The sequence below is a fragment of the Jaculus jaculus genome, chromosome 8 (genome assembly GCF_020740685.1).
Source record: "Jaculus jaculus isolate mJacJac1 chromosome 8, mJacJac1.mat.Y.cur, whole genome shotgun sequence".
Classification (NCBI taxonomy): domain Eukaryota; kingdom Metazoa; phylum Chordata; class Mammalia; order Rodentia; family Dipodidae; genus Jaculus; species Jaculus jaculus.
In genome coordinates this window covers 3,218,530-3,232,373 of record NC_059109.1, presented here as the reverse complement: position 1 = coordinate 3,232,373, position 13,844 = coordinate 3,218,530, and the positions used below count along the sequence as shown (strand labels likewise).

At 57.5% G+C, this 13,844-nt stretch overlaps 1 protein-coding gene across 5 annotated transcripts in view; it reads left to right on the top strand.

The window, feature by feature from the left end:
• Nucleotides 1-13,844, top strand: part of Grm4 (glutamate metabotropic receptor 4) — a 102,465-nt gene that overhangs the window by 87,093 nt on the left and 1,528 nt on the right. For 3 of the 5 annotated variants that reach the window (XM_045157662.1, XM_045157660.1, XM_045157661.1), the window contains exons 7-10: nucleotides 808-1,008; nucleotides 1,169-1,332; nucleotides 4,681-5,616; nucleotides 10,113-10,359. In XM_045157662.1, the coding sequence (XP_045013597.1) occupies nucleotides 808-1,008; nucleotides 1,169-1,332; nucleotides 4,681-5,616; nucleotides 10,113-10,359 (1,548 nt within the window). The remainder of the gene's footprint in view (nucleotides 1-807; nucleotides 1,009-1,168; nucleotides 1,333-4,680; nucleotides 5,617-10,112; nucleotides 10,360-13,844) is intronic. The other 2 variants (XM_045157663.1, XM_045157664.1) reach the window with 2 other exon arrangements.

Below are 13,844 nucleotides of genomic sequence, written 5' to 3'. Positions count from 1 at the left end.
GCCTTGCAGCCTCCTGGGTGGGGGCAGGCTCCCTCCCTCATGACAGGACACCGAGCCCGCTGGCCGCTGAGGGTCCTGTACAGGGGCCACCGTGGGGAGGGATGTGGAGGCCAGTGCCCCAAGGCCTGGGGAGCTACCATAGCTGTCGGGAAGAAGGCAGTGGGATGGAACCCCGCTTGCCAAGCTCATCCCAGCCGTGGGGAAGTTGTTTCTGAGGTGGAGGAGTGGGCAGGGATGGTGGTGGCTCGTGGTGTCAGGTGGCTGGAAGGCACTGAGGGCTTCATGAGTCTAGATGTAGCTTCTCTGAGCCTCAGTTTCCTCGCTTGTACTCTAGGAGAGAGAGCGAGCGGGCGAGCGCACAGCTTGCTCTGGCTGGAGTGGTTGTCCGTGGAGCCCTGCTTTAGGGACACCATAACCTGTAGGAGGGACACAGCTTCTGTCCTGGTTGTCTCCAACTTGTGAGCTGGGTAACTGTTTCCTTGACAACCCCAGGATGGCTTAGGAGGACAGTAAATATCAGAGCCACAGGGAAGACCCCAAGTCACTGCCTACTAAAAGTGGCAGGGGCCGTGGGAACTGACCTGGCTGCTCTGGAGCCTTGGGGACACGGTGGAGGACAGCAGGCTCTCCCTTCCTGCCCCTGGGACCACCTGCCAGGTGTTTTCATTGGATTACCCCCAACCCCAGTGGGGTGGGGCCGGTGGCACTGGGCTGCAGTTCAGGAGACCCTGGGGTGGGCCTGGCGCCCACTGCCCTGCGGTGAGACCCCAGGCTTCACAGGTTCCCGGATGCGGTGTTTCCTCACAGACCGCGAGCGCATCGGGCAGGACTCCGCCTACGAGCAGGAGGGGAAGGTGCAGTTCGTGATAGATGCCGTGTACGCCATGGGCCACGCGCTGCACGCCATGCACCGCGACCTGTGTCCTGGCCGAGTGGGGCTCTGCCCTCGCATGGACCCTGTGGATGGCACCCAGCTGCTGAAGTACATCAGAAACGTCAACTTCTCAGGTGGGGCATGGTGCAGAGCATCGCTCGGCCCCGGGGTGCCCTGAGCCATACTCTTGTGGGGGGTGGCGGCAAGGGTTCTGTGGGATGGGGATGGAGGGAAAGGTCTTCCCAGAGATGTCTCTGTCCTGAGCCCATAATTCTCCTTGTCCCTTGGGTAAAGGCTCAGCAAAGATCCCCCCATCCCCAGGCATAGCAGGGAACCCCGTGACCTTCAGTGAGAACGGGGACGCGCCCGGACGTTACGACATCTACCAGTACCAGCTGCGCAACGGCTCCGCTGAGTACAAGGCCGTCGGCTCCTGGACGGACCAGCTGCACCTCAGAGTGAGTGAGAGGGAAGGGAGGGCCATCGTGAGGACAGAGTCTGGGCAGCGGTCTGGGTGGGCAGGAGGGCACTGACTAGGCCTAGGAGCTAGGAAGGGCATCTTGGCCCCTCAGACCTCACTACAAGGCTGTCGTTTTCCTGGGTGCCCATGTCATGCTATCCCAAGTGGCAATGTCATGGGGATGGAGTGGCTTGCCTGTGGTCCTCAGCTGTGTAACAGAGGCACGGCTGTAGAGAGAAAGCGTCTACGTGGAGTTGTCGGGGGCTTGGCCTCTGTCCCTGCAAGGGTGAACTGTGCCCAGTGCAGGCCCCGAGTGACGCCTAGCCAGCCTGTGCTCCTCCTCCAGAGCTGGAGAGCTGTGCTGGCCCCTAGCCCTCTCCTGTCATAGTTCGTGGGCAAGGAGCCCCTCCTGCACCGCCCCATGGTCTTGTCTGGCCCCCAGAGCCTTCTGAGCCAGAGGAGTCCACCCGACCTGGAGGTACAGAGCGCGCTCCTGCAGTGAGCTCCCCGGGTGCTGCGTGGAGAGAGAGGGCAGAGCAGGGTGGTAGGCACACTGGCAAGATGGACGGACCCCCAAGACCAGGCACAGGCATGTAGGACGGTGCAGAGCAGAGTGTGACCAGAGCCCCTCATTTACAGTAGCAGCCTAACAGATGCGTGTGACCAGCTGTGGTTCTGATTATGTGACCTGGTAGGAGGTGGCAGCTCTGTGAGGCAGGCGCCATCAGTACCCGGTTCACAGATACAGAGCCTTAGAGGCAGAAGTAGGTATGGCCTTGAGGTCCCCTCTTCCTTATCCAGCCAGTCTGTCTTCAAGTCCCAGTCTGGCCCAGGCTACAATGTCCTTCAAAAACCCCATCCTGGGAGGTCAGGCGTGGTGGTGCATGCCTTTAATCCCCAGCACTCAGGAGGCAGAGGTGGGAGGATCGCCATGAGTTCGAGGCCATAGTGGTTAAGGTGCTTGCTTGCAAAGCCTACAGACCCAGATTTGGTTCCCCAGTACTCACATAATCCAGATGTACAAGGTGGCACATGTATTTGGCATTCATTTGCAGTGGCTAGAGGCCCTGGAATGCACATTTTCTATTTCTCTTTCTTTCTTTTTTTTTTTTTTTCCTCAATTTTTATTAACATTTTCCATGATTATAAAAAAATCCCATGGTAATACCCTCCCTCCCCCTCTTTCTTTCTTTTTTGAGGTAGGGTCTCACTGTGGCCCAAGCTGACCTGGAATCCACTATGTAGTCTTAGGATGGCCCCAAACTCACAGCGAGCCTCCTACCTCTGCTTCCCAAGTGCTGGGATTAAAGGCGTGTGCCACCACATCCGTCTGTTTCTCTTTCTTAAATAAATAAAATTTAAAAAGGAATCCCTGGGCTGTAAGACAGGACGGGTTCATAGCAGTGGGAGGACAGGTGGGCTGGACTGTCCTGCTTCCTACTTGAATGGCTACGCTTGGGCTATTCCCAGGGGCTGGCCGTTACCTCCCTGCGGGGTCTGAGGCTCTTGGCCTAGGTACCCCAGTCTCACTATTTCACAATTGGCCGGAGGTCCTGGACCCCGTCAGGTACTGGCCCTGGGAGATGCACGCTTAGCTTCCTCTGGGAGCTGTTTCAAGTGAGATGGTGACAGTATTCCTGTGGGGGTCACGAGAAAAAGCAAGGAGGCTTCGTGTCTGCTCTTGTTGGGTCAGATGGGCACACAGAGGGCAGGGAGGGCAGGATGAGTTGATTTCTCGAGGGTCGACAGCTCCCCAGCCACAGCACTGGCCCTGGGAGGTGGCCACTGTCGGAGGGTCTCCAGAGCGTCCACCGCCCCGGGCCCTCTTCACTCCCTCGTGGCTGCTGCACAGCCTCTCCTCCCTTTGGCAGCTGGGGAGACGTACCCCATAATACTCAGAGCCACAAGGCAACTTTTGTGTAAAGTTTTTTTTTTTCAACTTTTATTTATTTCTTTGCAAGCAGAGAGAGATAGAAGAGAGACTAACAGAGAGAGAATGGGTGCACCAGGGCCTCCAGCTATTGCAAATGAACTCCAGATGCATGCCCCACTTTGTGCATCTGGGTACTGGGGAATCAAACCTGCATCCTTTGGCTTTGCAGGCAAATGCTTTAACCTCTAAGCCATCTCTCCAGCCCCAAGGCAACTTTTCAACGGAGGTTTCCTTCAGGCCTTGCCTTCACCTCACTCCTTTCCTCAATTCGGGAACTGGCCCTGTTGTAGGCAACTTCACATTGCTGAGACAAAGCACTTGACCAAAAGCAGCTGGTGGGAGGAAAGTTGTTTATTTTGGCTTACCATCTCGAGGGGAAGCTCCATGGTGCCAGGGGAAAGCATGGCATGAGCAGAAGCAAGAAGTCACCTCTGCCACAGCAGGCAGAAAATTGCAGCAGGAGAGTGAGCCAGACTCTAGCAGAGAGGAGCTGGTCTGTAGCACCCCTAAGCCTGCCCCCAACAACACACCTCCTCCAGCAAGGTTCCACCTCCCAGATTGTCATTTAGGCATTCAGAACACATGGGCTGAAGGGGGACGCCTAATTGAACCCCCTCACAGACCCAAACCAGCCAGACACATGTCTATAAGAGGGAGCACCGTGTGCACATGGGCAGGGCCCTGCTGGCCAGGCTGTGGCTCTAAGAAGGCTCTTCCTGAGAGTGGCTTGCTGCATAGAGCGCGTCCTCTGACCAGGCCAGGCAGGCTCCCTTGGCCTATCCACTTGCAGCAATTCTGGGCCATAGACTTTTCCCCACAATATTGTAACTCGTTCAGTAGGGCATGGCAACACTCCTGTAGTCCCTCCACTCCCAGCAATTGAATCTTTAGAGAGACAGAACTGAGAGTTGCTCATTGGAGGAGCCGGATGTAAAGGAATGTTCACCCTGGGCGCCCTAAGGGTCCTCTGATTAAATCTTTGCTGGATGGCTGGGTGGAGGCTCGGGGCTGAGCTGTGGGGTAGTGAGCCTCAAGCAAGCACAGACATCATGCGGGAGGGGCTCAGGGAAAGATTCGGAGGCCAAGGGCTGCACCAGGAGGCTGAGATGAGCAGTTCCAGCCAATTCCAGACTCCCGGCTTCTCTCTGTACCGTTCCCTGAGCTTCACCTCTGCTCCCTGGGCATCGTTTTTCTAGATGCATGCCCACAGTTTGGGATTCCCCCTAGCTCAGGAGTCTGAGTCACGTGGGGAAGCCGAGTCCAGCCGTCACAGAAAGTTCTGGTGGGGTCCAGGCAGCTGGCCTTTTAGCCAAGTCATCCTGGCCGTCGGCTGGTTCGGGTTTGGAGCTGCAGGGTAGCTTCGGGGGCGGGCAGCCTGTGCTAAGGCCGGCCCTGCGCTGCTGTCGTTGTCAGATAGAGCGGATGCACTGGCCGGGGAGTGGGCAGCAGCTGCCCCGCTCCATCTGCAGCCTGCCCTGCCAGCCAGGCGAGCGGAAGAAGACTGTGAAGGGCATGGCTTGCTGCTGGCACTGCGAGCCCTGCACGGGGTACCAGTACCAGGTGGACCGCTACACCTGTAAGACCTGCCCCTACGACATGCGGCCCACGGAGAACCGCACGGGCTGCCGCCCCATCCCCATCGTCAAGCTCGAGTGGGACTCGCCCTGGGCCGTGCTGCCCCTCTTCCTAGCCGTGCTGGGCATCGCCGCCACGCTGTTCGTGGTGGTCACCTTCGTGCGCTACAACGACACGCCCATTGTCAAGGCCTCGGGCCGCGAGCTGAGCTACGTGCTGCTGGCTGGCATCTTTCTGTGCTACGCCACCACCTTCCTCATGATCGCCGAGCCGGACCTGGGCACCTGCTCGCTGCGACGCGTCTTCCTGGGGCTGGGCATGAGCATCAGCTACGCCGCCCTGCTCACCAAGACCAACCGCATCTACCGCATCTTCGAGCAGGGCAAGCGGTCGGTGAGCGCCCCGCGCTTCATCAGCCCGGCCTCGCAGCTGGCCATCACCTTCAGCCTCATCTCCCTGCAGCTGCTGGGCATCTGTGTGTGGTTCGTGGTGGACCCGTCCCGCTCGGTGGTGGACTTCCAGGACCAGCGGACGCTCGACCCCCGCTTCGCCAGGGGCGTGCTCAAGTGCGACATCTCAGACCTGTCGCTCATCTGCCTGCTGGGCTACAGCATGCTGCTCATGGTCACGTGCACGGTGTACGCCATCAAGACACGCGGCGTGCCCGAGACCTTCAACGAGGCCAAGCCCATCGGCCTCACCATGTACACCACGTGCATCGTCTGGCTGGCTTTCATCCCCATCTTCTTTGGAACGTCGCAGTCGGCCGACAAGGTGGGTGGGGGCTCGGGGGGGGGGCAGCGGCAGGCTGGGGAGGAGAGGGCAGGAGCCCGGCAGCCTCTGCACACGTCTTCCGTGCTCTACTCTGACTCTTCTCTCCCAGTTGCGATTTTTTTTTTTTCTCCAGGTTCTGGGTTTTCCTTGATCTCTCTGTTTTCCCACTCCTCTGCCTTCTCTCTCTCCATGTCATCTTTTCCCTCCTTCTGGGCCCCTCCTTCCCTCCCACTTCTCTTCCCGCCCTCCCCATCCAGTGTCTCCCACCTCCCTCCTTTTGCTGTTCTCTCTGCTAGTTTCAGATGCTGTATCCTCTTTCAGTCTTTATTTCTTCTAAACTCGACTCTGGTCTCTGCCCTCTGACCAATTCCAGTCTCCTTTGAATCTATTGGCTCTCTTCTCCCTCCTCCATCCGCCCTTCCAAAGATCCCCCGGGACTCAGAATCCTCTTCCCAGCCTTGAGCTGTCCTGAGGACCAGGAGTCCAGGGCTGGCAGTGCTGTCCAGGGCCCTTTCCTCCTACACTGGTCCTGCCTCTGCATCTCACTGGCCTGGCCTGAGAGGGTGTGTGGTGGTTTGGGCTCTGTTCACTTCCCAGCTGGGGCTGGGGACATGGCTTAGTGGTTAAGACACTTGCCTGCAAAGCCAAAGGACCTAGGCTTGATTCCCCAGGACCCACATAAGCCAGATGCACAAGGAGGCACATGCATCTGGAGTTTGTTTTCAGTGGCTGGAGGTCCTGATGCACCATTCTCTCTATCTACCCCACCCCCAGAAAATAAATGAATAAAATATTTCTTAAAAGTATATTTAAAATAAGAAAGATTTTGGGACTGGAGAAATGGCTTAGCAGTTAAAGCACTTGTTTGCAAAGCCTGATGGCCTCTGTTTGATTGCTCAGTACCCACATAAAGCCAGATACACAAAGTGGCACGTGCATCTGGAGGTTTGCAGTGGCTGGAGGCTCTGGCATACCCATTCTCTGTCTTCTATTTCTCTGCTTGCAACTAAATAAATAAATTTAAAAAAGAAATATTTGTATTTATTTATTTGCAAGGAGAGAGAGAGGGAGAGAGAGAGAGGATAGAGAGAAGATGGGCATTCCAGGGCTTCTAGCCACTGCAAACAATCTCAGTTGTCAGGCTTTGTAGGCAAGTGCCATACTGCTGAGCTGTCTATCCAGCCCCAGAGCCCATGGTTTCTTTTCAGCAGCTCCTTAAAGGTGGGAGATGTGTCTTGTATCCTGCACCTATCAAGCATGGCTCAGGGAGGCCTGTGGTATTTTCTACTGTCGTCACTGTGGGCTGTGAGATTCCAAGAAGCAGCCCATGGAGCTGGCCTCCACCAGGCCTGGCCTCTGCAGGGGACACCTGGAGTCAGACATGCTACCTGTCCCACACTGCACGCTGCTCTGTGTTCCTGAGCCCAGGAGCTCCCTGACCCAGTCCATACCCAGAGTTGTGGAGGCTCCCCTACTGAGGGCAGATGCAGCTGGAGGCCCCACTCCCCTGTAGGGTGCCCCGGAGTGGAGAATCCCACACACAGGAAGCCGACAGCTGGAAAAATTTCTCTGGGCCTTCCTAGGGGGTCCCTTCTCTCCTGGAGAGCCTAGGTCTGCAGCTGGGTGGAAGGCCCTCGGAAAGGGTTGAGGCCCCGCCTCTGCCTCCTCCCTTCCTGTCCTCCCAGGGGAGTTCTTGTGCTCCCTGGGGGGAGACCTCCCACCTGCCTCCCTGTGGGAGGCTGTTCTCAGCACTGACTATGGAAAGTCCCTGCAGCATCTGTAGGGGACCAGGATGTGTCCTGGGTGCACACTGGCCACCACCCTGGCGTGTGGCCATGCTGTCCTGCTTGGGCCCTTCCTCGCTGGGCTTCTAGGTGGAGCTGGGTGCCGAGGTTGCCACTGAATCCTTGCTGCTCCTTAGAGGCTCCGGCAGCCCAGGGCGCAGGAACACCCCCATGCAAGCTCTGGGTGCTGCTGCATGTTGGGAGTGTGGGAAGGTGGAGTGGGGTAGGGCTGGGTCAGGAGCCACACGGTGTGGAGACGAAAATGTGCGTGCGAAGATGTAAGTGTGCCCTGCGCTCAAGTACGCTCAGCAGTGGATGGGCAGGTGTGCACCTCAGCACCCCAGCGTGTAGAATGGACGCCCATGTGCTTAGGGGTTCAAGATGCCAGTCTGCCGAGGGGTGTGTGTGTGCCCAGGAGTGTGTGCACACGCGGGAATGCAGGTGTTGACTATGTCATTATCAGAATGCGTCTCCATGTACATGCACACGCTTGGCTGTGGGAAGAGGGCGGTGTGTGAGTACCAGCGTGCGCCCGTGTGCGGCTCCGAGTGCAGGTGCACACGGGCTCCCAGGTGTGCTGGCAGAGGCACTTCTGCACGCTCAGCTGCAGGGACCCCCAGGGTGCGGTGTGATATCTGGGCCTCTGGTGAGCCAGCGCGGCTTTCCCGCGCTAGCCCGGATTCCCAGGGCGTAACACACAGCGGCAGGGCGCTTGAGCACGCTTCTCCTCTGGGCCAGGTTGCTGCCCAGCCAGGCTTGGGCAGGACATGGCTGTGGAGAGGGTCAGGGTGTGGGACGTTCATCGGTTTGTACAGACTCTGAGGGTCTCAGGCCCCACCAGGGACTGCCTGAGTGGAAACTCCAAACCGGAAGCTCTCTCAGGCCCCCAGGGAACTTGTGGTCCACCCCGTTCCTGCTCCTCAACATGGCCTGCCCACCGTCAAGCCCCACTTTTCACTCAGGGAGCCCATGTCCGTATTGCAGGCAGGACTCACTGGGGCTTCGTTACGCCTGAGGCCCGCCTGGTAGCAGGATGGTGGCAGGTCAGGTCCCAGCGTGCTGAGCGATGGTCAGCTGTGCTGAGCGATGGTCAGCTGTGCTGAGAGATGGCCAGCTGTGCTGAGCGATGATCAGCTGTGCTGAGAGATGGTCAGCTGGTGAAGCAGTATTGTGAGACCTTCTCACTGTATTAACCCCTCCCCACGCTGGGGTCTGGAGGACCCTTGCACCAGGGAACACCAGGAACAGTGTGGGAGCCAGAGGCAGGCTCTGGGTGCAGTGGGAACTCCAGGCCCTGGGGCTAGGAGACAACAGGGAGTGGAGCCCCACCTCTGCCGGAGGGTGCCTAGCGGAGCTGTGCTGGAAGGGAAGGGAACGCCCCAGCCGACCTGTTGGTGGTGGTGGGGGACAGCTTTGTTACGTCTGACCTGCTCAACCATCCTGTACTCCTGGGCTGAAAAACAAAATGGGGCAGAGTGCCAACGACTGGGCTCAACATTAGTGCCATCATTTCCATGCCCCATGGGATGCCCTGTGATGTGTGCAGAGTCCAAGGTGCCGTGGACTCTGTGCTGATGAATAGTGGGGCTCTGATCTTAAGAGAGGGAGCAGGCTTGCCCAGCGTCCTGTCATGGGCCAGGGTGGAAGGTCCCTACTCTCTTGTCTCATGACCTCAGGAAAAAGGTGCAAACCCATGTCCCACATAGGCAGGTTGGCTACAGGAAGTGCAGGAATCACTGGGAATCAGGCAGCCTTCCTGGAGGAGGCAAAGCAGCCACTTCCGAGGGGAGGGACCCAGGCTAGGCCCTGTGGGTCTGAAGGCAGGATGTTTCCTGCATCCTCCGTGCCAAGACCTGGGAGCCCAACTTGGGTCTCTTGGCCCCAGCCTGGCTGAGGGGGGCAGAGGAGCAGCTGGCAGGAGGGAGGGAAGCTGGGAGGGGCCGTGGAATTGGTAGGCCTGACCCAGAGAGCCTCACCATCGAGGAGTAGATTACTGGACACCTAGATTCAGGGGCTTTCACTTTGCTAAGCATCTGTCACCGTCAGCGCTTCGCCTGCCACTGCTGCTTGTGTCCTGTGTGGGGCCGCTCCCCTCGGGTGATGCATGGAGTACGGCCACAAGGCCAAGGGCACCGACAGTGGACGCCATCTCAGTGCACCAGTGGGTGTCCACATCACCCGCAGCCCTGTGCAGGGACTGCTCCTGGGAAGGCCAGACGTAGTCCCCAGGGACAGGTCCCCAGGTAGAGCACAGTGGGGTGGGGCGCCCCAGGCTCCATGACGCTCCCATGCACACCCAGCGTTGTTAACCCAGTGCTCACCGTGGCCCTGTTAGGTAAGTGCTGTGAATATCAGGCCCTTTATGGCGCATAAGGAAACTGAGGCCCAAGGCCTGATTTGTCCAAGCTCACGCAGATGAAGTCAGGATTTGACTCTGGGAATTCTCAGGCCCCATCCCCGTGCCACGACTCCCTTCATCCAGAGTTCAGTGGGTCCGGAGTGGGTCTGTGCTGGCTGGCTGCAGCCTGGGTGGGTGGTGGGGGGGGGTGCCGCACAGGGTCAGAGCTGGCCAGGCGGAGGCAAAGCCCACACGAGTGAGGGCACAGCCGGGGTGGGCGGGGCCTGGGCGTCGAGGGGGCGGGGCCACGCGGAGGGGGCGGGGCCCAGGTGAGGGGCGGGGCCGGCTCTGACCTGCCCCTGGCTGCCCCGCAGCTGTACATCCAGACGACCACGCTGACGGTGTCGGTGAGTCTGAGCGCCTCGGTGTCCCTGGGAATGCTGTACATGCCCAAAGTCTACATCATCCTCTTCCACCCGGAGCAGAACGTGCCCAAGCGCAAGCGCAGCCTCAAAGCCGTGGTCACCGCCGCCACCATGTCCAACAAGTTCACGCAGAAGGGCAACTTCCGGCCCAACGGCGAGGCCAAGTCGGAGCTGTGCGAGAACCTGGAGGCCCCGGGTGAGAGGCCCGCCCTGCCCGCGAGCTGCTGCTCGCACACCGTGCCTTTGTTCAGCCCCCGAGGGATGGGACCCAGGCCATGGCTCAGATGGGTGAGGGCTGGGTTGGGTTTTGGGACTGGCGATCCCAAGTGACAGCGTCTCCCAAGGGCTTGTCAGGAGTCCTTAGTGGGAAGACCAGCAGGTGGTGGGGCGCTGGGCTGGCCTGGGGGTTTGTGGCCCAGAGAGGGCCAGAGCCTGTCCGGAGATGACTCGGTACAGCAGTGTGGTGCCTTCTTTCCATTCTGATTTCGCATGGCCCCTTATCTTGGGGTCCCCATCCTCTGCATGCAGCATTATACCTGCCTTCAGACACGCCCCCACCTAGGTGGATAGCCGGATGCCCCCTCACTTCAGCCCATTTTTGCTCCTCCCATAGCAGCAGCTAACCCCTAACCTATGCCCTCAGGGCTCCAATCAGGTGCCCCCTGAATATGGGGAGGGGCAATGGGTCCTTACCGGACTGTGTCTATGGCCTCCATGGCTGTTTGAATGTCCAGAGGCCCCAGTACAGCCATGTCCTTATTACTGACGTGGGCGTGGGGACGCCTTGCTCCTTCCCAGGGACACACCCATTCTGACATCGTTCATCCGAAGCCCTGTGTGCTAGGGCTCTGCACGCGGCCTCACCCTTGCACACACACATACATACACACGCACAAACACATGCGTGTCTGCATGTACATGACACATGCACACACTGTCTACTCAAAACGGTACATGCCTACTCCTCCCAGCGGGCACGCTGGAGTCCATGAGGCGACACTATGCTGCCGAGAAACCAGAGAGACCATGGAGGCACGGCCTCCACAGAGCTCTGAGTCCCCCAGTGATGTCTCTGCCCTCTCAGGCCGGCTGCCCAATCAGATGAGGAGGTATGGCAGCGTGAGTGGCGTCCCTAACCCTACCTCCTGCGAGGGAGGATGGGCCCAGCCATCCCTGTCACGAGGGCCAGAGGCGGCCGCTCCCTGTCCTCTGTCTCTCAGCCCCATGATGGCCCATGGAGACGTATGGTGATTAATTCCAGGGACAGCCCAATCCCGGGGTGCGTGTAGGAGGAGTGAGGAGGTGTCACTTCCATGGAATAGGAACATTTTTCATTCTGTCAGGTGTACGTATCTTTGAACAAACAGCAGAATAAATAATTTAAGGGCCCCGATTGCAGGCGATCGGTGCGGATTCACAGGGCAACGAAAGGTGACTGTCAGCTTGTCAGCTTGTGTCCCAGCTACAGGCCTGTTGCTGAGCCTCGGGGTGGCTGGCGGCAGGAGAGGGCGAGTCAGCAAGGAGGGGCTGCCGCGCCCTTGTCCCTTGCTCACCCCTGAGGACGCTCCTGCAGCACCCACCCCATCCTGGCCTCAGCGCTGCCCGCCCGCGTGAGTTCTGCCCTGTCCTGCGTTTTGTGCTTGGTGGTCTCATCCACTCTCAGGCAGCTGCGGCAGGTTTGCCGGAGGGAGAGCCGCTGTTCAACTCAGAGATGTTCAGATGCTCTGTGACCCTAGTGGCGAGGACTGCTGGCTGACCCTCCATGGAGCCTCACCATTAGCTGACCCACTTCTCCCATTTTCCAGATGGTGAGGCTGAGGCTCCAGCTAACCCTCGGGGCTTAGGGTTCTTGCTTGTAGCTGAGGACCCAGCACCCCTCCTCAAACTCCGGCACCCACGAATGAAATTTTCTCTTTCTTTTTTAAAAATTTTTAAAAATATATTTTATTCTTATTTGACAGAGAGAGAGGGGGAGAGAGAGAGAGAGGGAGGGAGAGAGAGAGGGAGAATGGGTGTGCCAGGGCCTCCAGCCACTGCAACCAAACTCCAGACGCATGTGCCACCTTGTGCATCTGGCTTATGTGGGTCCTGGGGAACCAAACCTTGGTCCTTTGGCTTTGCAGGCAAGCGCCTTAACCGCTAAGTCGTTTCTCCAGCCCTCTTTTCTATTTTTTGTTTTTTTGTTTTTTTGAGGTAGGGTCTCACTCTAGCTCAGGCTGACCTGAATTCACTATGTAGTCTCAGGGTGGCCTTGAACTCACAGTGATTCTCCTTCCTCTGACTCCTGAGTGCTGGGATTAAAGGCATGTACCATCATACCCATCCTCTTTTCTATTTTCTAAAAATATTTTTATTTGTTCATTTGCAAGGGGAGAGAGTGAGTGTGTATGGGCACACCAGGGTCTCTTGCCGTTGGAAATGAACTCCAGATGTCTGTGCTGCTTTGTGCATCTGGCTTTCCATGAGTACTGGGGAATTGAACCTGGGCTGTCAGGTGATGCAAGCTAGCATTTTTAACCATTGGGCTATTTCTCCAGCTCCATGAATGGGATTTTTTTTTTAAAGTTTTTTTTTTTTGGTTCATTTTTATTTATTTATTTGAGAGTAACAGAGAGAAAAAGGGAGGGGAGGAGAGGGAGAAAATAGGTGCGCCAGGGCCTCCAGCCACTGCAAACAAACTCTAGATGCATGCACCCCCTTGTGCATCTGGCTAATGTGGGTCCTGGGGAATTGAGCCTCGAACCAGGGGCCTTAGGCTTCATAGGCAAGCACTTAACTGCTAAGCCATCTCTCCAGATCCCCCCTTTAAAAAAATATATCTTATTTATTTATTTGAGAGAAAGAGGTAGAGAGAGAGAGAGAGAGAGGGAGAGAATGGACATGCCAGGGCCTCCAGCCACTGCAAACGAACTCCAGATTCATGTGCCCCTTTGTGCATCTGGCTTACATGGGTTCTGGAGAACCGAACCTGGATTTTTTTGTCTTTATAGGTAAACGCCTTAACCACTAAGCCATCTCTCCAGACTGGGATTTTCATTTTTAAATATTTTTATTTATTTAAGAGAAAGAGAGGCTAAGTATGGCTACACCAGGGTCTCCAGCTGCTGCAGATGCAGATGCAGGTGCTACTTTGCGGGTCTGGCTTTACGTAGCTCCTGGGGAATTGAACTTGGGTTGTGAGGCTTTGCAAACAAGCAATTTTAACAGCAAAAATGGGCCACTGGTTTTCTCTTGCTACAGCAGGGAAACGAAGGCCTGGTAGAAAAGGAACTGCTTCAGGCCACGCAGGGAGGGGCGGCTTCCTGAGACTAGAGAGGGCCTCCCTTGTTCTCCCTCCCCTTCTGCCCACCTGCACCTTGTGTCCAGGTCTCTTCTCCCTAGTGCACCTGGCCCAGGCCCAAGTCACTCCCAGTGCTGTCCAGTGGTCCCCTGATCCAGGGTTACCCCTCTTGGGGCACATGGGGATTCTGGGCACACTAGAAGATTCTGTGCCATGTCCTTATCTTTTTCTGGATGCCAGGGCACCACTTCCTCCCACCAGCAGCCTCCCTGGAAACGTCCTCAGCCACGCGATGATCACCCTCTGCTTGACGGCTTCAGTAATCAGGGAGCTCACTACCTCAGAGGGCCACTGCTCCTCCCTTAGCTCTGGCTGGGGAAGGTTCTTCCTTCAAGGGCTGG